Here is a 23,774-nt window from a genome sequence, read left to right as displayed (position 1 = left end):
TATATATATATGGAGTAGTGGTGGTGGAGGGTGGGAGTGAGAAAGAAGTAAAATTAAGAAACTGGTATGGGGGTGGAGTAGAGACAAGTGGAGAAGGACTTGCCAAGAAACTTTTTAGAAGTTAGTGAAGCTATGAAAATCGTACTAAGTTTACAATAAGCACAAAATAAGTGTTGGAAAGTTTGGTTCTTAATGTGTATGTATTAAAATGTGCATTAAGAAATAGTAAATCGTTGCTTTTAATTGGTTTAAAAGACAAAAAAAGCACTTTGGAGAAAAGCAATCGTCTAAAAATTATAACTAGAATCCATATATGAACTTATAGTGTAGAAAATGCTTTAATAATTATTATTGTAATTCAGCCTAGCACAGCCTGCCATGTACTAAACACTCAATACTTGTAAATAGAATTAATTGAAATAAAAATTGAAATTGTTACATTTTAAATATTGTAAATAATTTTTGTGGTTCAGGATTTTATTAAGTATCTGAGGTTAGAAAAACTGTGGCAAAAGGGATGAATGTCTTGCCCACTTATTCGGTACCTTCTTGATCCTATAAATTTTCACTCTGCATAATTATGTGGGATTTCAGTTAAGGATGGGACAAAAGTCAAACAGAACAAATGTATGGTCAAATACAGTAGTAAAAAGAAACAGAAAAACAATAAGCAAGTCAAATCACTAGGGCTCCTCATTTTATGTTTGCATTAATATGTTGTCTGGTATGTTTCAGTCAGCAATCTTAGCTAATTTTCACTTTAAGTACAAGATAAATAGTCATAAAGTTGCCTCAAAATATTAATAAAAGGTAAAGGGAATATATTTTAAACTATTTCCAAAAATGCATTTAAAACACCCCTTAGGATTATATTTTAAAAAGGCAAAATTGTGAGGAATGTATCCCTAATGAAAACTTAGTAGTTTTAAATTCTGTTATACAAAGGAAAAGCTAGTTCCCTACCTTGGGATTTGACTTCATTTGTTGCTTCTTTTGCCACATTGTTGCCAGTGTCTAAAGCACAACTGTCTGGTGGATTCTGTAAACTCTGAAAAGAAAAAAGAAACATCAGTTGCTTTTCCTCAAAGTTGCATCAGCTCCAATTAAAGAATGCAGATAAATGCCTTAGAAGTTACCAAACATTCCTACTTAATTTTGTTAGGATTTAATGCTTTATATTAGAAGCAAAGTAGTAATCAGTCTACTTACTGCATTAACAAGGTAAGATGTATTTGCTCAACATGTTATCACAACTTCGTGTTGCTAACAAAGTAACAAGCTAAGAGTATTATCCTAGATGTAACTTAATCCTTGAATTATACAATACTTAACATAATTTGAGACTATAGCACAGCTAAATCAGACTTTTGAAAATGCTACTTTCTTTTACTATTACGGTTGCCTTCCATATTTGTTGTGGAAAAAATTCATCTTAATTGAGGAAATTAAAGGTTAGTTTTATGAATAAATAATGGTAAAATAGTTTTTGTACTCATGCTTATGTACTTCCAAAAGAATAATAATACTTTAAGACTCACATTAGTCAACTCAATAATGAATCCATATAACTATTTTCAATTGCCTCCCCTTTTCTATAAAATGTTCATTCTCATATAAGTCTTGTACTTACCTAAACACAAAGTTACTTAAATGATTAACATGGAAGTTACGTTTTCAGAATGATAGTGAAGTTACCCTAAAAACTAGTGGTTATTGTACTTAGGGTAATGGTTCTGTTTTATTTATTTATAATTTATCTATAATTCATTTATCTATAATTCATAATAGCTCTTAACAAATAATTTATCTATGGAAGCTTCCTGCAACTGATTTAAATGAATCAGCTTAATGATCAACATGAGTTTGTCCTTTTCCATTTGCCACTTTATCTGTTTGAATACCTATATCTTTTCTTTTCCTTCTTTCATAAGAAAATTAATTTGTCCAGTTTACTCTCCAGCATTAACATCTAATTACTCGTGAAAACTCTACCTCAATAGGCTCTTTCACTTTAGTAGCTTCTTGTTTCTTTTCTTTGTCTTCATTTCCATTTTCCTAAGTGGAAAATGGCAGTGTTAGTAAATGGTATCCAAAAGGAACCGGAGATAAAACTAATATTGTATACTCTAGTACAGCAAACTTTTTTATGTAAAAAAAAAAAATGTCACATGATGAGTAAACATTATACTAAATAAAACCACACCAAGTATTTACATTAACAAATTCAAATAGTAACAGTAATCAGGCCACTGCTTAATTGACCCCTTTGTTTCCAGCATTTTTTTTTTTTGCCAAACCCTGATGCAGAATATAAAAAGAGAAGTAATTAAATGATAGAATATAATATTGTCTCTCAATTTTCTCAAGAATGTTGAATCTCAAATCCTCTCATGGTGAAATGGTTAGGAATCTATTTGGGCCAGGTACCTGAGCAGGTTTAGGTTCCTCTTCAGATGCTGACTGACTCATCTGGACCACAAAAAAATATCACCAAGTGGTAGGGGTAAGGATTATTAGACCATTATTAATAACAAAAAGAGAGAAAGAAAATATTAATAAACAACAAAAAGTACTCTGAAAGATCAAAATCTTCCCCACCCCCATCACATCCCACCATTCTATTGAATAAGTTCTCAACTGCTAAATTTTTCAAACTGTACTACTGTTATTACTGTTATTACTGACCAAAGCTAGATTAGTGGTAGGCTAGTGCTCAGGCAGACAGGAAAATTTGCCATAGTAATCATCACCATTATCATTTAAAAAAAGAAAAAACCCAGCAACAGTAATGCAATTGAAATTTTTAAAACATTATTATCATCTTAATTCATTTCTGAAATAACAATCAAGGTGAGATAAAGTGAAACTTTGGTGACTACCTAATTCATGTGAAAAAGGCTGATAGACATTAGAATAATCTCACTAAAAAGCATCTTTTTGGAAGGGGTGTTCTGAGATTAATTTGATTTATCTGGTTTATTTATTCACATTAATGAATTAAAATGGGTAATTACCAGATCCCTACTTCATTGCAAATGACCATAGATTCAGTCACAGATTATCAAAATCACTGCTATGCCAAAACTCATTTAAGAGTTTGTGTATATTCAGGCTAGGTGCTACGTTAAAAGTAAATTCATGGCCTCTGCCTCATAGGGCAGTTATAATCTAGGGATTCATAATTTGAAATGCTGTTTTTATCAACATAATATATGTTCTAGTTGAATAAACCAAAAGTACTGCCTTTGGAGACAACACATTCTAACACTTAAAAATAGCTGCCTCAAACCTTTTTTGAAGCAGTTCATAAATAATAAATAATATAAACTAGATTTCTTTGACAGGTCCCAATTGTAAATTCTCACAGATGGCTTTCTTTGCTTGTAGTGTCCTTATCCTGAAATTGCTAAGAAGTGTCCTTTCATTTCTTTTAAAATCTGTTTTGTTTGGATGCACCCAGATAAATCCAACTCAATAAAACTTTATTGGGTAACTTTTATATGCAAGTAGACACTGGAGTTAAAAAAAGATGAAAAAAAAAAAGATGAAAAGACCTGCCTTTGAAGAGTTCCCTATCTAGTGAAGGAAAAAGGGATAAACAGATGCAATTCAATCTGCAAAGTGCAAAAGTAGAGGTACGTATAATATGTTAAGGAACAAAGAGGAATATATAATATATTTTCCCAGAGAGGTCAGGAAATTTTTCACAGAAAAATAGATTTTCAAGCTGGATTCAAGGGACTAGTAAGATTTTTTTGTGTAAAGAAGGAAGAGTAATTGAGGGAGAAGAAACAATACACACACATAAGGGTATGAAAGTTCAAAAAGTGTTTGAAACATTCATGTAGAGAGCATAGTTATATAAAAGAAAGTGGCAGAAGATGAGGCTAAAAAGGTAACTTTTCAATCTGTAAAGTTATTCGCGCTAAATCAAGGAGTTTGGACTTTATTCTGTGCTTTTTAAGCATACTAAAGATGTGATCAAATTGGTGTTTTAAAAAAGTTAATTCCACCAGCAAAGACTGGAAGTGTGAATGACTGGGGGAAAGAGAGACTAAAGGTAAGTTTTGTACCTTAAGTGTGAATACCTCACTACCCTCACTCTAGGCTCTGCCAGACATTGTCAGTATGCTAACCATATCCCTTCAGCTTCACTTTCTCAGTACATGCAGATGGTTTCTCATTGCAAGCACCTGCAATTCTAGCCGAGGGCTTCCTGTCAGTCTAAATGTGAAAACAGGCCAAAAGTGCTTGGGAGTTAATATATTACAGAGGCCCTCAACCAGTGAAGGATAGGAAGTTGCATATAGTCCCACGGGCAGAACATTTTTCAGGTATATTCTATAGTGTCTCCCAGAGTTCCCCATTAGATTGAACCTCAGTTGCCCAAGTGAAACTTGACCAATAATATAGCCTTCCTTCACTTAACTGTATTACTTCTCTACTCCCCTACCATTGTTTCCTGGAAACACTTCCCAAGTGAACTTGCACTCTACTCCCTGGATCAGGGTCTGCTCTAAGGGAGCCCAAACCAAAAATACTACAATAATCAGTACTGGGGGGCATAATTGGATCTAAGAAGTGAAAGAGGAGGTTAGTTGAGGCTCACTGAGTGTTTTTTTTTTACTTCATATTTAGAAGGCTGAATGGATGGTGATGCCATTAAGTGAAATAATGAAAGGATAGAAAAACAGTTTTGAGGAATGATACAAGTTTGAGTTTGAGGTGTTACATTTAAGATACCTGTTTGATAGCCTGAAAGAAATTTCTAATAAGAATCTGAATGCCACTGAAATATATTATGATGCTTTGGCAGGAAGTTATGCAGAATCGAATTCACTGGAAAATGATGAAACATTACTCAGTCTGAATAGCATTAACTTACATTTTAATTACTCAAAGTGCATAGCATTCTGCACACCTCCCACTCCCACTCATGATATTCGAGAGTCATTCCACTTAGTTGGCTGTGAGACAACTTTTGTGAATTTAGTTAAAGACCTTCCACACACACTCTCAATAGATTTGTAAATTGGTGAATTGCAACATTTGGCATCTTGGTTGGCAAGACTGTCAATCGTATATGAAAGAGTAGCCAATTATCCTTGAAGAGGGGGTTTTCCTAGTATAAGAAAGAAATCATACATCATTCTGATTACTCAGACGAATAAAAGATAAGATGTGTCATTTACATTGGGTCGCTTGTGAGTCTTTATCCCCTGGGTATTGATAGAAAGATGCATTTGTAGGAAGATGTTAGTAGAGTTTACCCAATAAGAATAGCTAAGAGAAGAAAAAAAAGGTCTTTAGATTAAACTCTTGATAACACTTAAAAGGAAAGCTGAGAAAGAAGAGGCAGTGAAAGATATTGACAACTATTGAACATAGGAAGTTCCTAGGGCTGTGCACCTGCATGTTGCTGGCCTGACTCCTTTTACAAGCCTCTACTGCTGTGCACACACCTGCAGCAAGCCCCTACAGCCCCACAAGCATATACCAACAGCTAACATCCCTATAGCTGCTGGTGGGCCCAGATTTAACTTTAACTTCTATCATTGGTCTACATGGCTCCACTCACCTACAGTTAACCTTACCATTCTGCACTTTCAAGGTGCCTGCCTCAATTCCCATCACTGACTTTCACTGGTGAGCACATGCCCATGACTAGCCTCTATAGCAACAAAAGTACACATTGACAGCCAGGGACCTTGCAGCTACTTGTGGCACCTGAAGTTAGTCCCAGCTCCTAGTGCTGGCCCTGGCCATCACCACTGCACATGTGTCTGCATCCAGCCTTTGCAAATGGCCCTGCATCCAAACATGTGCATACCACTGGATCCAGCCACCACCATCACCAAGCATAGTTCTTAGCATTTAAATACCTCAACACACCTTGCAGCCACTGTGGATTCCCCACAGCTCTCATCAATGATCATGCAGTTGCTGATGTCATGGGCCACAGCTGCACCAACTGATGAGACACTATGTTCCCCCTCAATCCAGAGGCAGTACATGCCCTCACACTTGGCACCTTCTATCACTAGATCTAGGATCACAGCATGTTCCAGCATGCCTCTGCCTGAAGGTGAAGGTCTTTCTCTACCAAAGTCAGTTTATAAAGCCTAGAAGAGGTGACTGCTTCTTCAAATGCACAGACACCTACAAAGGCTAGAGGCATCATAAAGAATCAGGGAAACAAGACATCACGACAGGAACACAATAAACTTCCAGTAATGGACTCCGAAGATGTGAGAGTCACAAAATGCCTAACAAAGAATTCAAAATAATTATTCAAAAGGTACTCATAGAGCTACAAGAAAACACGGATAAATAATTTAATGAAATAAGGAAAACAATACAAGCATGAAATAAGTTCCACAAAAAGATAGAAAACATAAGAAAGAACCAAACAGAAATTTCTGAGCTAAAGAATACAATGACTGAAATAAAGATTTCAACAGAGAGCTTTAACAACAGCCTAGACCAAGCAGTAGATAGAATTCACTAACTCTAACACAGATCATTTGAAATTATCTAGTCAGAGAACAAATTTTTAAAAAATGGAGAATGAAGAAAGTATATGGGACTTATGGGACACCATTAAGAGAGGCAATCTATACATTATGAGAGTCTAAGGAGGAGAAAGAGGCAGACAGCTTATTTAAAAAAATAATGTCTGGAGAGATTTGGACATCCAAGTTTATGAAGTTCACAGGTCCACAAATAAATTCAACTGAAGGAGATCTTCTCCAATGTGCACTATATAAAACAGCCAAAAAAGTCAAAGACAAAGAGAGAATTTTGAAAGCAGCAATAGAAAATAAGCTATCACTTACAAGGGAACCTCATACAACTTAACAGATTTCTTAGCAGAAACCTTACAGGCCAGGTGAGAGTAGGTTGTTATATTCAAAGTGCTAAAAGGAAAAAATTGCTAAACAAGAATATTCTGTCTGGCAAAGTTATCCAGAAATGAGGGGGAGATAAACAAATAAAAGCTGAGGGATTTCATCACCACTACAACTTTCTTACAGGAAATGCTGAAAGGAATTTTTCCAGTTGAAATAAAAAGATACTAATTAGTGTCATGATAACCTATAAAAATATAAAACACAATGGCAAATACAAATATATAGTCAAATTCAGAATACTCTAATACTGTAATATGGCGGTATGTTAATCACTTAACTCTAGTACAAAGGTTGAAGGACAGAAGTACTAAAAATAACTATGGTTACAATAATTTGGTAATAAATATATAATATAAAAAGATGTACATTGTGGCATCAAAAACATAAAATGTTTGGGGGGGCAGTAAAAGGGTTTTTATATGCAATTGAGGTTAAATTGTTATATCAGCTTAAAATAAATTGTTTTATCTATAAGACGTTTTCTGTAAGCCTCATGTTAACCACAAAGCAAAACCCTGCAGTAGATGTACAAAAGATAGAGCAGGGAATCAAGGCATACCACTGTAGAAAATCAACAATTCACAAAGGCAGGCAAAAAGAGAGGGAGAAACAGCCAGAAAACAATAAAATAACATTAGTGGTAAGCCCTTACCTATCAATCATTACTCTAAATATAAAGGGATTAAATTCTCCATCAAAATGCATACAGTGGCAGAATAGATTAAAAAACAAAACAAACAACAACAAAAAAACAATATCCAACTATATGCTGCCTACAAGAGACTTGTATCAGCTTTAAGGACATACGGGCTCAAAGTGAAGGGATGAGAAAAAATATTTCATGCAAGTGGAAACCAAAAGAGAGCAGAGGTACTATACCTATATCAGATAAAATAGATGTTAAGCCAAAAACAATGAGACAGTCATTATGTATAATAAATGGGTCAATTAATCAAGAACTATGGGTTGCAGAATTACAATATTAATTGAATTTACAGTCCAGCCATGTGAAAATTGGGGCACTGATAGGGAAGAAAGGGGATGCTGAAATTTGGAATGGGGACATTTAATTGGATTAGGAAACTGATAATGGTAAACTCCTGAGTCAAACTCTGAGCCTCTTTGCCAATGGAAGCAGTTTATCCACCTGTATTTGTAGAAACTAACCTTTCTTAATTGAAAACCTTCTAATAATCTCATCTGGGATAATTACTTTGCAAAGGGATGCACATTTTCCTCAAGACTCACCGCAACCACTTCTTACTTCTAGTAGGCTCATAACTAAAATCAGAACTTAAAATGTGCCAGCAGGGAAAATGCAAAGTCTGACCAGGAGATAATATTGTTTTTATAGCAAAAGATTTTCGCTATTTGCCTTATACAGTGGCAGAAACCCAGGGAATATGTGTGAGACAATATTATAAGAGAGTTAAAGAGCACAGAATATAATACTGAGTTAATTATAATTTCTCGATATGGATACACTTATCAGAAAATAAGGATTTAATGTGTTAATATCTACATGTGGAAGTGACACTAACCATTTACTTGGTAAGTTCACTGAAATTTTGACTCCACAGTGGCCTATGTTTAATTGAGATACCAGAAATTCCCTGACATAATGTAAGAAGAAATCCAAAGGCTTAGGTAAGATAGGCATGTTGTAGTAGAATAATCACATATAACCTACATTCCCCCGCGCCCCCACCACCCAGTATCTGTCTAGAGAACTCTGGGGACATCCCTTTACTAAGGCATTGAAAGATACGGTAGAGAGTAGGAGTACTTACATCCTTGAAAAGCTCTATAGTAGCTTTCTTCCATAGACTAGGCATGATAGGATGACCCAAAGTAGCAGAGGCCAAATGCCAGTGGTGGGTACATTTACCATAAAAAGAAGTAGAGATATAGTGGTAATCAGATGCTTTGACCTTTAGTGATCTTTATTATTAAATGATTATGGTGGCCCTAGGAATAAAGTAGATAGTCAGACTACTAAAATGTTGATCATCTACACACAGTATTAATATATGGTGGCCAAAAATATGACTTTAGTCACTACAGTGGAGAGTTCTGACTTCCCACCCAGTTTCCAGACCTAAGCCCCTTAAATGAAAAGAAGGCTAGATTCTCTTAAGGAAGCACTGCCATTAGTATATACTGAAAATCTTCCTCTAAGTCTTCTCCACAGGGACCTGTGGCCATTTCCTAATGACTGTGTGTTAAGGAAAAAGAAATATCTAGATTTTTCTAAACACTGACACTAAAATGATATTAATTCTTGGGGACCCAAAAAAGACTGCAGTCTTACAGTTTAAGTGGGGACTTGAGGTAAACAGGTGAGAGTCTTAACTCAAGTTTGAATCACAGTAAGCTGAGTAGGTCCATAGAACCACTCTGGTAATTTCATCAGTTCCTGGATATATAACTAGAATAGATACCTGGTAACTGGCAGAATTTCCATATTGGCTCTCTGATCCTGGAATAAGCACCATTATAATATGAAGGGACAAGTCGAAGTCCTTAAGAACCTCCCTCTCCCACATACACACATACCAGGAGATTAAATAAAAATTATTGCTTTCCTGTAGTGGCATAATGGGGGATTACAGAGATTAGTGACACCAATAAAGATCTGAAAGAAGCAGGAGTGATGAAACCTATCTCAAGCTAATTTAACTTGCCTGTTTGGCCTGTGAAGGACTGGATAATTACAAATGACTGTATTATTACAAATAACTGGAGAATGACTGGATTATTACAAATTTAATCAGGTGATACCTCCAATTACAGCTGTTCTTCCATATGTAGTATCTTTACTAGAGCAAAACAACATAGCCCTTGCAACCAAGTATGCAATTATTGACCTAACAAATGTTTATTTCTCCATACAAATTGTCAAGAAACACCAGAAGCAAGTTGCTTTTACTCAGCAGGGCCAACAACATAACTTCACAGTCTTGTCCCAGGGCTCCATCAATTCTCTTGCTCTTCATCATGGTCCAGAGATACTGAGCATCTTGATCTTCCACTCAACATTGAGTTGGTCTGGTACATTGATGGCATTATGTTGATTGAATCTGGGGACCAAGAAGTGACAAGTGGGAAAAAAGTAAGAGCTATCAGAATCAAGTATAATTTATGCTTGCAAATTTTGAATTGTGAAATTGTTTTAAATTTATCGCTTATTTGTATAAAACAAATTATCATCAATAATGACTACAATAACAATAACAATAATGATCGTTGTTAAACTGTCCCGTTCAAGAATTACATGCAGTCATTTCAATCACAAAACCCTACATAAAAAAGTTACATTTATAGAAATAATCTCAGGTTTTTCATTAAAAATTTGAGAAGAATTTGGAAGCTTACATAAATTTAATATTTATCATCTTTTTAATCTTATTTTTCTCATTATAATTAATCATATTAAGAAAATATTTTTTCACCGAGCCACATGTAGTTGCCTCCAAATCTGCTTTAATTTATTCCAGTATGCTGTACAAATATCATTTCTATGGATGTCATGATATGAAAAAAGGTTGAGAACCATTGCTTCCAATTTTAGACCAGGATTCTTAACCTTGCCCTCCCCCCCGCCCAATGGATTTCAGTGAAATATGTAATTGTATCTTTCAGAGAGAAGGTTAATAGTTCTCATCAGGTTCTCAAAGCTTAAGAGCCAGTTGATCTCAGAAATTTGAAAAGTTCCTTTATAATTTCACCCCTGAAGAAATGATGATACAAGTTAAGGGTTAAATAAACTCCAAGGGCACAAGTAGGCCTCTATTATCACAGGTGGGAGAAAAAAGGTGCTATAAATGTAACTAGGAGGACTTTTATCTCTGGCTAACTCTCTTGGGAATCCTGCTCTTAGCCTCTTTCTTCTCAAATTCATCTAGCATAGTAAGAAGATTCTAGGATTTTCTCTCTATTTTAAGTAGATACCTCCTCCCTCTGATCACCAGAAGACCAAGTAGGAACCAGAGTGGAGCCCAGAAAGAGGTAGGTATAAATGGGGCAGAGGATATAGATTTCAAATGTTCGCATGATATCCAACTCAGTTCACAAAGTAGCTATATATTAGGATCTGCAGTCAAAGCCAGAAAACCAACATCATAAAGCATACATTTGCCCAGAACTTCTCTTCTGTGTTTTTAAAGCACTTTGTACATATCTAGACTTCTATATACGTGTCTCCTTTGGAGCCTAGCAGAGGTGGCTGAAGCCACAGTACCACTAAACCTTATTGTAATTTTTTGATGTGGTTTTCCCTCCTAACAAGCTATAATCCCCTAAAAGGTAAATAGATTCTTATATTGTTCTTAAAAGTGTCTAGTATATAATACACACTAAATATTTTCTCAATTAATGGTGAATAAATTAATGAACATGTACCAAAAATTTCTAAATCTTAGTTTCTTTAAAAGGTTATATACCAGGAAGAGATATTCCCCCTGTAAATTAACAAACTAACTTACTGATACAAACTTAAAGTAAATTTGGGTACCTTATAATCCCAGTTTTGACCAGGATTTCATTACCTCAGATATGCTGAATGAAGGTGTTCTATACTCACCTACAGATGAGACATGTCTTGACCACTAATCTACTTTTATTATTAAAAAAAAGGTATGAATCACATCTTTTAGTTCTTTTTATTCCCTTTTTGCTTGATACTATTTTCTCCACATAGGGTATACTCAGCAGAAGCTGACTGAACTTGGAAGAAACTTTAGAGAATAACGATCTTACTCACATACAAGGCTTTACAGCTTATCCTGCACTGTATCATGCATTATCTCATTTGATTGCAAGAATCCTTAGTTAGGGCTCCATTGTAGAGATGAAGAAACTAAAATTCAAGAAGTTTAAATGGACTTCAAGATAATCATGCTAAGCAAAATAAGCCAGACAGAAAAAGTTGAAAATCATATAATATCACTTACATGTGGGATATAAACCTAAAAGCAACAAATGAACAGGACAAACTAACAGAGACTCATGGACATGAACTATAGACTAGTGGTTACCAGAGGGTAGGGGTTGGGAGAGGAGGGGGGAGGTAAACAGGATAAAGGAAATCAAATATAGAGGGGTAGGGGGAAGTTGAAGTGGGTAAAGAGGATCAACTATATGGTAGAGGAAGGAAACTGGACTTTGGGTGGTAATCACACAATAGAATATATAGATGTCAAATTATAATGTACACCTGAAAATTATATAATTGTATTAACCAATGTTATCCCAATAAACTTAATTTTAAAAAAAGATATTCTACACACACACACACACACACACACACACACACGAAGTTTAAGCCAGTTGCTTAAAGTTTTAGAGCTGGAACTAAAAGCTAGGTCTTCTGATTTCTATAGCTGAGCTCTTTCCTACTGTAAAATAAATGGAATTGTCATCTTCCAAAAGAATTTAAGATTTTATTGCTACAACACTTTGTAGCAATATAAATACTAAAGTACATCACTAAGACGTATTGATTTGAATACATTTTCTAGAATGATACTTTGGTTTATAAATCACGTTTCATTTATTTGAGTTCATTCAGCTTTTGGCTATGTATATTTCTTGGCTATGCATATACTTCCTGATTGGTCTCCTAAGCTTTGGTTCAAAGTTCTTCTGAACTTTATCTACTCTTTTCCTGTTTACCACGTGGCTATGGGAAAAACACAGTCAAGACTGTTTAACTTTTGAACCATATATCTTTAAATCTGTCTCGCAGGCACTCTTGACCACCACCAGGGGGCAAAAGCCTACAAGCTGGCTTCTCCGTAATACATTTCTACATAGGACTGTACTGTACAGGGACCCTCTCTGTGTCTGATTCTTGATGAAACCTCCTTGCTAATTATTTCAACCACAGGGCCCCAGGGAGAGAACAAAGGCTCAGCACAGAGGGCTCTTGTGGCACTTACTCATACAGAAGCCAGAAAGAGGTCATGACAGCTCTGTCAGTTTAAAAGCAGCAATGAGATCCAAGAGTTTGAGTGACAAATAGAAGGTGGGCTTTAATAATTGCAAACTCCTGAATGTGTATTTTCTACAGCTTTGGTGTGTATGGTGGCATTTACTAGCTCATCCACTCAAATTGAGAAATAGCTTTGTCAGTTCTCTTTCTCAGTGTAATCAATGGTGTTTACATAGTGCGATCTTTTCCCTTTTAATCTTGATTTTTCATTACCTTCGTGGCTTATATTCTGCTGACGGTGTCATTTGAAAAATTATTCCTTATTATAAGAATATTTAATCTACATTTCATGCATATCTATGAAGTAATGAAATCTAAAGACAAAGAGAAGAAACCTCAAGAAGCAAATCCTTTCTAAGAGAATTTCTTCCCAGCAGGAAGCAAGTGGGAGGTAAATAGTAGGTTGGACTCTTACAACTCTGTGATCCCAGCTTTCTCGGCCTCCCAAGCTCGCTCACCCTCTCTTCACCTCAGGAATAATGAATGAGTCCTTAGGGGCCAGGGTAATAGAGGAAGCGTGAGGCTACCATTAGGCTTCCTAAAGTATAAAATTAAAAATCTTTCTTCCAAAAAGTCTCATCACAAAACATGGACTCTGAGTCTGAAGGGTGGGAAAACTCAGAAAAAGCCTCCGAGAGCCGGGTCTAAGGGGGATAAAACTGGTCGCGACCAGAGCGTACTAGCCCAGTTACTCCCACCCACGCTCAGGGAAAGCGTTTGAACCCCTGCGGAGCCCTCTCCCAGAAAACGAGTTTGCGTCAGGTTTTCACCTCGGCTTCTTTTCACTAAGGTTGGTTAAGCTGTGCGCCCCACCTCACAAAATGGTTGTCTCGGAGGAGTGGGCACTCCAGTGGCCGCAGTCTCGGAAGCCCTCACCTCACCCCACTCCCCAGGCCCCTGCGCGCAAACGGCGCGATTCCTGCGTGGAGGAAACGGGGAGGGGGCGGCGTCCTGAGGCGCACACTCACGGCCAGCTTCCGGCAACTCAAGGGTTACGGCGAGGCGGTGGCGCGCGCCGAGGGGAGAGGCGGTTGCTGACAGGTGGCGCCTGCGCACTGGGAGCGCTCATTGTGCCCCGCAGCTGCCGAACCGCCCGCCAGCCCGCCCGCCCGCCAGCCCGCCAGCCGCCCGTTCGGCGCGTCAGTCTGCGAGAGTCCAGTGGTGGGTGCGGAGCCTGCAGCCGTTCCCGTGGCCTCCTCCTATTCCCCGTTCCCCTCACCTCTACCCCTACACTCCTTTCCCCATTCCGGCTCCGTCACCCTCCCGTCCCCCACACTCAGGACAAGAATGCCCTGCCCGGAACAACCCAGCAGCGCCTAGATGGCTTTGGTCACGGTCCAGCGGTCGCCTACCCCCAGCACCACCTCCAGCCCCTGTGCCTCGGTGAGTCCCTCTTGGCGGCCGCTCCGCTCGCTTCTGTCACTGCGGCTCGGCTTTGCCTCAGCGGGTCCCGCCGAGCGCCAGTGCGCACGCGCCGCGCCGCTTCCCAGGCCTTGGCACTCGGCTGCCGCGAACCCCCCACACTCCCCATCTTAGAGACAAGCTGCCGGACGTTGATTTTTGCCCCCATCACTCTGTGCACCTAGCTCTCACAATCCTCGCCCGAACCTCCCTGTGGCATGCTTGCCTATGGCTTGAGCACTTCCTTTCGGGAATGAGTCATTCTGGCTTTTCTTCCTCCCCCTTCCTTTACCCTCTTCCTCTGCTGCAGGGAGAGGACCATGGGACAACTGCGTTGCCCCTTATACCCACCCACGTCCCCTCACCCACACCCATTTCATGGACCCGTTCAGTATTCGCATACTGCACGCCCTTCTTCAGGTTCTCCGTGGTGTGTGTCTTCCCTCTAGTCACTTGCTGTCTTTCTTGTGATCTGTACTGTTCAGGCTTCGTTGGACAGCTGAACGATAGTTACTCCTTGGTTTCTTCCCTCCTCCCCTCCCCCAAAGTGTAGTTGTGATTTCTGCTTCTTGGACCTCTTACCTTTCCTCTACGGGGTCCCGAAGCATCTGGCGCTGCTTGATGACCAGTGCCAATTCATTTACATCTTACAGACATTTATGCCTTACACTCATTGCTCATGATCGTTCTTGTTCTTGGGTTGTATTTGTTTGGCTCGTTAGTTCAGATGCCTATGCCAGTGAAGCATGCTTCCAGCGGGAAAACACCCAGTAACCAGCCTTTTCCTGCAGGGCCCTTCTTTGCCTTTGCTCCTAGCCCCACCCCCACTCCTTTACACTCCATTCTTTTAGGCTTTATTTTAGAAACTATTTATTTTTCAAAATAAAATATTGCACCAGAAGGGCGGAATGGGATCTTTAAAAAAATCCAGATGTTTTAGAAATAAACCGAATGAAAATATGGGCAATTGGAAAAACCACTTTAACTTTCTATAGAATTGTAATTTTTAAAAGTGTTGGTGGATTTTAGTAGTTTCAAGTTGCAAAAAGGTATTCAATAAACACTGTCACTTTACATTGTAAAAAATTGAGTTACTCTTAATATTCATATGTTAACTGAGGTGTGAGCTTTGATATCTTGAAAATATACTGGCTCATAATTTCAACATAGTTTCCCGAATTTCAAAATTTTGTTGTGTACAGTGGTGGTTTCTTCTTTTTGTTTTCTGAGCTTTCTTTTGCATTTTGACCAAATTGACAAATATATCCTAAGTGATTATTTCAAAGGTTAACTTACCTTGTGTTGTTCCACAGAGCAGAACTAGAGTCTTTGAGTAGAATTTAAGTGAGGCCCAGTTATTATAAGGAAGAATTTTGTAGCAATTGCAAAATAGTCCCCATTGCTGAAATTATTCAAGCAAAGGCTGGAGGACCTTTTGCCTAGGAGGCAATAGAAAGTGTTCCTGTAATGGGGGACTTCTAAGGCTCTTTCCAACTCTTTAGATTCTGTGATTTGAGAATAATTGCACTTCAAAGCTGGGAAACATTTTAAGGTCCTCTAAAGACAAGTATCATTCGGATAGAAATTTAATACACAGTACTTTATTTTTATATGTAGTACTTTATGTTAGTTTTTGGAGAGTCATTAACATACCATTAGACCATCTAATTCACTCCATTAGTAAACTCTTTGAGGGTAGTGGTTACCAGGCATGATTTTGGCTGAGAATGCAACTGAAGGTTAGGGTCATGCAAATAAACTAGAAACCAGAATTATAGTTACATAATTTTCCCTGGGCATTATTGAAAACAGTTTATGCTATAATAATATATGTACATAAAGTTATCATACTGATTTTCTTGAGGTGAATGATTAGTATACAGTAAGACCATATTTACTTAATATGACTTAATTAGCCAAACTTGGTCTTGAGGTATGTTAATAGTCCCTTTTGACATAAGTAATTAAATTGTTCATGTGGTAAGCTCAGTTGTTGAGCTAAAAGACTGATATTTCTACATCTACTTGTTATCCTAGCCTGGTTATTTCAGTTGTTTTTATGTGGCCCAGGGTGCAAAGGAATCCTGGGACTGGTGTATGTGTGAAACAGTCAACATTGTTAGCATGACTGATGAGCCAGTTACCTTTCCCTTTAAAGTGTCTTCCTATTTCACTTCATCCAGAGCTGCGTTCAACTGAGTTATCTCCTGATCCTTGTGTTCCGGTATTTGGCTGCTGTCTGACTTGCATATATTTGCTGTTACATCTTTTGCTGTATGAATAGGTTGAGTTGTTTGTTTTAAAAGAAAGAGCAAAAGAGTCTAGAGAACCACGAGAGGAGAGATTTAATTTTGTGAGGCTGGAAATTTAGATTTTTTTAAATTAATTATTTTAAGCATTTTATTATATTTTTTACTATGGGAAGTGGAACATTTTAATACTGTCAGTTCTTCAGTTTTTTATTAGGGATTAAACAGACCTATTGACCATCTATTAGGTGTGAATGACTATTATAGACACTAAGATGTATAAGAGATATACTCTGTTTATCAGGATCATGTAATCTTGGGAGGGAGGAGGAGAGGATAGGAGGAAGAACAAACATGAGGGGTGAGGGTAGAAAAGGAGAGTGGGGGGAATGATACTATATGTACATGAACAATCAGTTTGTAATGGCCACAACTATTGCCTGAATTCAGACTAAGATAAATTCATCAATGGCAAAAGTAATAATAACAATCTCTAACATATCTTGGGTCTTCCTCTATGCCAGGCATCATGCTAAGTACTTTACATGGATTAATTCATTTACTACTCACAATACGCCCAAGGGAAGTTGCTATTATTCCCATCTTACAGATGAAGAAACTGAGGCAAAGAGCTATTATGAATGTACCCAGCGACACTTAGCTGTTGAAACTGTAATTCATACCCAGATGTGTCTAATTTAGAATCTGCCATCTTTTTCCTTTGTGGTAGTGAAGGAGAAGTATACATAGTAGGTGGCTCTTGAACTAGGCCTTGAAGGATAGGTTGAATTTCTATAGATTGAGATGGAAACTGGGAAGTAGAGAGTATTCCAGATGGAGAGAAGCTGTATACACCAAGACTTAGAAGCAGAAAAGTACAAGGCATATCTTAAAGACAAGTAGACCAGTTTGATGAAGGATTTGTTTGGAAAGAGAAGTAAGAAATAAAGGTGAGGAGGCAGCTAGGGCTATACAGGGACTGCTAAACTTAGGAGTTTGAACTTGATAGAGAAGGTAATGGAAAGTCCTCAGAGGTTTTTGAGCAGATATGATCACAATGATGTTTCAAGAAAATTGATCTAGCAGCTGTGGGCCAGAGGGATTTGAGAGGGAGAGAGCAGCCATGAATGGAGCCAGTTAGAGGTTGTTACAGTCGCCCAGGTGTGAAATAATCAAGGCTTGACCTGGGAATGTGAAGTGAAAATAGGAAAAAAGGACAGATGTGAGGGATTATGGAGAAGACACAAAGGACCTAGGGACTGATTAGGTATAGGGGAGGAAGAGTCAGAGATGCCAACTTTTGGAACATATTGTTCTTCCTACATAAAGCTGTTTCCTAATTAATTGGGGGACAATTTTAAGAATTATCTCTTTTCCTCTATTCTTTCTGGTGTGAATTTTCTGAATGGAGACCTATGTTAATCTAAGGTCATATAGACACAGTGAACTACCACAAAAATCTTTTGCTTTTGTGTAGTGCTTTATACTTTTCAGAGTATTTTAGTGATCATGATCTAGAGCATTCTAGAGCAGCCTCTAAGTTATGCAAGACAGGTACCAAAGTTAAAGGACTTACTAAAGGTTACAAAACAGGTTGGTGTAAAAACCTGAACTAGAACTGAGGTCTTTGGCTCCTGGTCCACATCTCTTTCCATGGTGTGATAAGAGAAAAAGCATATAAATTTCTAATCCTGAGAACTTGAGTGCCAGCCTAGTAAAGGAACCAAGACTTTAGATATAATCAAGAACTTTTTCTTTGAAGTTCATTTATATTTCTACAGAACAGAATATCCAAGTCTGTGCAAATCATTTTTAGGTGATACCGTATTTGAAGCCTATTATCTCTTAGTTTACACAGATTTCTTCTAAACTTGGATATTTAGTTTCTTTACTCTTAGAAGATTATTACCAACAGCAAAATTGAAATGGAACATAGCAGGTGCAGCTAAAGGCAGGTACCCTTATAGCTCTGGAAAATGATAGCTGATGATTTTACAGAAAGGGAAGAGGAAGAAGGCTTGTAAATAGTTGGCCTAAGGAAAAAATTTAGCAGTTATAGACTGTATAAGGACAGATACCCACGTAAAACCCAGTACTCCCTCAGAACTACTATTATAGGGTCATAATGATAACCCGGAATTATCGTAAGAAGGCTTAATCTTGTTTTGTCTTGATTAAAACAGTCAAGCTTGAGTGAAGTATATTATTAGATAGATGTTCATCCAAGCTTCACCAGTTTTGATGTTTAAGATGCACGTTTTAATTAATTGGAAAAATTATTTACATATATGTCTTATTTCCTGATAATGATGCATAAATAAGATGTTATTGAGTTATATATATTCAAATATGACCACACCTCTCTCCCTTGGCAGAAAAAAATAAATGCATAGCAAATATGAAATTGATTTATATGAAGTATAAATACGCAAAAGTGATCCTTTTTAATTTTTTAAGACAGCTCTGGAAACTTTCTTAAACTGTAGAGTTAATACATGGCCATTGTAGGAAATTTGGAAAATACAGAGAAGCACAAAAAAGATAATAAAAGATATATGCCATTTGGCTGTGTGGGTATTTTACATAGCTGAAATGCTGATGTATATATAATTTTACATTTTTAAGTGTGATATATATCATAGATGTATTGCCATATCACTTAAATGGCTGCATTGAATAAGTTATATTATAACTCATTATGATCATTCCATTATTGGTGAACATCTAGGTGTTTTCCAACTTTTTTTTTTTGCCATTATAAATTACATTGCAGTGAACATCATTGGGAATAAATATTCAACTACATTTTGGAACATTTATTAAGAAACATTTATTTCAACAAATAAAATTACTGTATTACAGTGTACAAACAATTTTAAAACTCCTATTACATATTTATACTTTCTAGAAAGGCTGTTCCAATTAACATTTATTTCAGTCAGCATAGTGTAAGAATGCTTGTTTCTCCTAGCCTTAATAACACTGTATATTCTCGTTTCATATTTAATCATTAGTAATTTTTGAGGATAAAGATAGTTGATTTGATATGTATTTTATTATTAGGTCAAGTATTTTTCAGATGTTAGGCATTTCTATTAATTTTTTTAAAAGATAGTTTCATTGAGATATAGTCTACCAACCTTAAAATAAATGTTTTCATAAGTGTACAGTTCAGTGATTTTTTGAAAACTTAGTTGTGCAACCTTTTCTACAATCCTGTATTTCCATTTTATGAGCTATTTATTTATTCTTTTTAATCTGTGTACCCTCTTGATATATTATGAATATTAACCCTTTATTTATTAAAACTATTTGCTTTCTAATTGTATTGCCTTTAAAACAGAGTTTACACTCTAGAGTTTCGCTAGCAAGACTTTTAATGAGCCAACCTTGCTTATCTCTTTAGCTTTTTCTCTTCCCAAGTCCCTGCCTTGCACATTGCTCGGTCAAGCTGACATGTCATGCTCCCTTTTATCTCTAGGCTTTGCACATGCTGTTTCCTTTACCTGGAACAATTTTCCTTCATCTCTTTACCTAACTAATGCCCTACTCATCCTTCAGGTCCCAGCTTAAATGTTACTTCTTCTGGGAAGCTTCCCTGACTCCACTCCCAGACTATGGTAGGTGCTCCTTTTATGCGCACCATAGTACCCTTACTTACCCATCATGGCTCTTTACTCTTTATTGTACTTGATTGTTTGACTGCTAACTAACCTTTAAGCCAGGGTCCATTTGCACATATTTTTGTAACACCAGGTTAAAAAATATTGGACGCATAGATCAATGGATAGCTCGATAGATATAGTCATATTTAGCAATCTTTTCCATTTTGAGTTCTTCCATTGTTTATAAACATTGTTCTGTTTCCAGAAGCCCGAAGAATATGACCACCTTTAAGACTTTTGATACATATTGCTAAATTGTCCTCCAGAAAGGTTAAATCAATCTTTGACAAACTGTGTTTAAAAATATCTGCTTCACTGTATCCTCATCCATTTTCTTTATCATAAGAGCTATTTATTGAACAGCTAGTACTGTGTACCAGATGCTATGCTGAGTACTCTATATTCATTATGCTGTTTTATTTTTACATCAGCACTGTGTTGTAGGTATTATTATCTCTGTTTTACAAAGAAAATCGAGTCTCAGAGAAGCAAAATGAATTGCCCAAGATTATAGATCTGGTATCTGACCCCAGAACCTTTCCTCTTAACCACTAGTATTTTATTGCTGGTTTAATTTACATTTTTTTTTTTTATCAGAGGTTAAACATTTTTTCCAAACATTTACTATGTTTTATAGTCCCTATTTTGTAAATCATTGATGTGATTAGCTCAGCTTTCTCCATGGATAGTTATCTTTTCCATGTTGATTTGTAAATATTCTTTATATACTAAGAACATTAACCTTTTTCTGTTATATTGCACATTTTGTCTTGGTTTTTCATTTGCCATTTTGTTTTGTTTTATTCATTTTTATGTACAGATATTTTTAAAAATTTTAATGCCATCATTCCCAAGTCTTTTTGTGTTTTTTCTCCCATTGTTTTTCTACTTAGTTCAAATTTCCTTCAATAGAGAAATATTTGTCTGTATTTCCTTAAGTTGTTTTATAGTTTATTTTATATTTAATTTTAATAATCTGAAATTAATTTTACTATATGCTGTGAGGTAAATATTAAAAATTTTTTTTCAAATAGTTAACTTATCCTAGTTTATTTGATGAAATAGTCACTCCTCTTTTTCAATGGTCTGTAATTCCACTTCTGGGAAATACTAAATTGGGATATAAGCTAGATTGTGTTCTGTCGAAGTTCCACTGCCAGTCCCACTGGAGTTTAGTTAGTTTAGCAGTATTACTTAATATTCATTAACTTGTATGGACAGAAAATAAATTTAAACTAGCTTAGATTTAAAATTTGACTCAAGTGCCTGGGAAGTCTGTAGAAAGAGCAAGCCTTTGGTACTCAAAAGATATCTTCAGGTCTCTCATCCTTTCTATCCGGCTTTAAGTGAGATGGAGCAGATTCTAGATTATGCCTATTCTGAAAAAGGTACTATGCAGATACTGCACTGCCTTCCTATATAGCACCATTAAATATTCCTGGTTCTAGCAGCTTTACTGTTTTTCCGTTAAATGCCTGCTGTCATGTTGGCTACACAGTGCCTGGCCCATTGTGGGCATTCACATGTCTATGTTTTTCATTTATTTGTTCATTCATTCAAAAAACCTAGCTATAGTAGGTAAACAATTTCCAATAAAAAAGTGTAATTATTAATAAGACCTTTTACCTAATTTGAAATATGCCAGAGGCCAGTGTACATGGGAGAGACCAAAGGAATCTTGTTAATAAACAAGTATTTAATGAGTGCTATTTTGTGTAGGTAATCTCATCCATTTTCTTCCTCTGGTTCTCAGCACAGTTTTTTTCAGATACTTTTATAAACTGTCCTGCATTTTCTTGCCCAGCCGCGTATCACCAATGCTGTTCACAGTGCCTCTCATTTTCCTGTTTGTCAAGATAAAGTCTGGTGAGGTGATCTTGGCTCTGAAATATAGTGAAATGTCCCATGGTTCCCTAGATTTCCTGAAAGAGGGGAAATATTTTGCTTACGGAGTGGGACAGGATCTGCTTAGAAATAAATGGGAAGAAGTAGTATACTCTGTTCCAGCCTAGGTTTCATGGAACTGTGTGATTCAATTTTTTTAAAAAAATATAATTTAATACCTTTTTGTATCCTGTGCTATACTTGATTCTGAAGATATCTATTTATTTCACTTATTCATACCAAGACTGGGGATCCAGCAGCCAGGTAGTCAGTCCCTGGGCTCGGGAAGCTTACTTAGAGTATAAGTGGAAAAACTGGTATTAAATAAGTAATTAGAATACATTATCGTAATCACAAATTATGTAAGCCTTTAGGAAGAGAGAGAAGGCTAGAGTAAAGACTCTTAGTTAAGCCTTAAAGAGTGAGTGGGAGTTGGTCAGCAAACAGGGTTAGAGATGAGTAGCATGAATTTAAGGCACAGTGCTAGAAAGAATATATGCTGGGAACCACAAACAGTACAGTACTGATGCTGTGTAAAATGCAGAAACTGATGCTGGAGAAGTAAAGATAATTTGTTCTGAATTGTAACATCTGTGACCTTACTCTTTTTAATCTTTAATAAAGTAGCACATATGTTCTCTTGGCTTTCCTTTAAAGTGAATTTATTAAAATTTGTGATGATGGGCAAGAAACCTTAAGATATAACTGTCCTAATAGCTACCACGTTTCAAGTGTTTGCTGTACTGTAGACATTGGGTTTAGCACTAAATAGGCATCACAACAACCATTCGAAAGAGTTCTATTATCATTCCCATTTTCTGAATGAAGAAACTGATTTTCAGAGAGAGGTGTAGATTTCCCCCCAGCTAGGATTGGAGCTGGGATTTAAACTTTGATTGTCACATAATCAGAGACTCAATTACTTTCTGGGTTTTAGAATTAGTCTCTTTGTCTAGGTGTTGTTTGATTTCTTCCGTTTTTGTTTTGTTTTGTTTTGTTTTGTTTTTACCATTTTGCTTCATGATTACCCTACTTTAGTTTGAAATCACTGCAGTTTGAGTCATTTTTCTGCTTATGCCTTGATAAACTCTGTTCAACAGAAGTTTGTTGGGAGCCTTCTCAAGCACTGTTGGATTATGTAAGGCATTAATCTTGCCTTAGAATTTACAAGTCTAGTGGGGGAAGGCAGCTATAAACTAAGCAGGTAATAATAATGATAAAAAAAAAACCTAGAATGGTGAATGCAATAGGAGAGGCACAAACCAAGTGTGTATATTGAAAGAAGATATCACTTCTGGAGGGGATAATGGACAGGGAATGTAGAACAGACTGGAAAAGATGGAGCAGCAAAAGATCTTTGCAGCTAAGAAATTGAAAGATATGTTATTTACTTCTAAATATTGATACCTTTCAGTTTCATTTACAATTAGAAGCCAGTTTTATCTGCAGCATGATTATTGTAAAATATTCTTGTCTAAGTTATGGTAGCCAGAGACCAAAGCTTCTGTCTTTGGAAAATATGTATTTGTAGGTATTACCTTGCCCTTCACCTGTTTTTCCTCTCCCACTTCCATTCCTTTCCTTATCTAAACTTAAAAAACAAAAACAGAAAACACCACAAAAATCCAACAACCTCTTTTTTACAGATTCAGACAGATGGGGAATATATGAA

The 23,774-nt window shown here is 36.6% G+C and overlaps 2 protein-coding genes across 5 annotated transcripts in view; one reads left to right on the top strand and one right to left on the bottom strand.

The window, feature by feature from the left end:
• Positions 1 to 14,667, bottom strand: part of EFCAB5 (EF-hand calcium binding domain 5) — a 116,681-nt gene extending 102,014 nt beyond the window's left edge. The window contains exons 1-6 of the mRNA XM_039886203.1: positions 14,256 to 14,667; positions 11,674 to 11,769; positions 8,702 to 9,991; positions 2,428 to 2,469; positions 1,993 to 2,055; positions 964 to 1,048 (exon numbers count right to left, since the gene is read on the bottom strand). Of these exons, the coding sequence (XP_039742137.1) occupies positions 964 to 1,048; positions 1,993 to 2,055; positions 2,428 to 2,469; positions 8,702 to 8,746 (235 nt within the window). The 5' untranslated portion in view covers positions 8,747 to 9,991; positions 11,674 to 11,769; positions 14,256 to 14,667. The remainder of the gene's footprint in view (positions 1 to 963; positions 1,049 to 1,992; positions 2,056 to 2,427; positions 2,470 to 8,701; positions 9,992 to 11,673; positions 11,770 to 14,255) is intronic.
• Positions 14,003 to 23,774, top strand: part of SSH2 (slingshot protein phosphatase 2) — a 223,245-nt gene continuing 213,473 nt past the window's right edge. For 2 of the 4 annotated variants that reach the window (XM_039886176.1, XM_039886175.1), the window contains exon 1: positions 14,003 to 14,286. In XM_039886176.1, coding sequence (XP_039742110.1) covers positions 14,224 to 14,286 — 63 coding nt within the window. In that variant the 5' untranslated portion in view covers positions 14,003 to 14,223. The remainder of the gene's footprint in view (positions 14,287 to 23,774) is intronic. The other 2 variants (XM_039886178.1, XR_005658057.1) reach the window with 2 other exon arrangements.

The sequence above is a fragment of the Pteropus medius genome, unplaced genomic scaffold (assembly GCF_902729225.1).
Source record: "Pteropus medius unplaced genomic scaffold, Ma_sr-lr_union100, whole genome shotgun sequence".
Lineage (NCBI taxonomy): Eukaryota > Metazoa > Chordata > Mammalia > Chiroptera > Pteropodidae > Pteropus > Pteropus medius.
The sequence above is the reverse complement of the archived record's forward strand: the minus strand, read 5'-3'. Positions and strand labels throughout refer to the sequence as shown.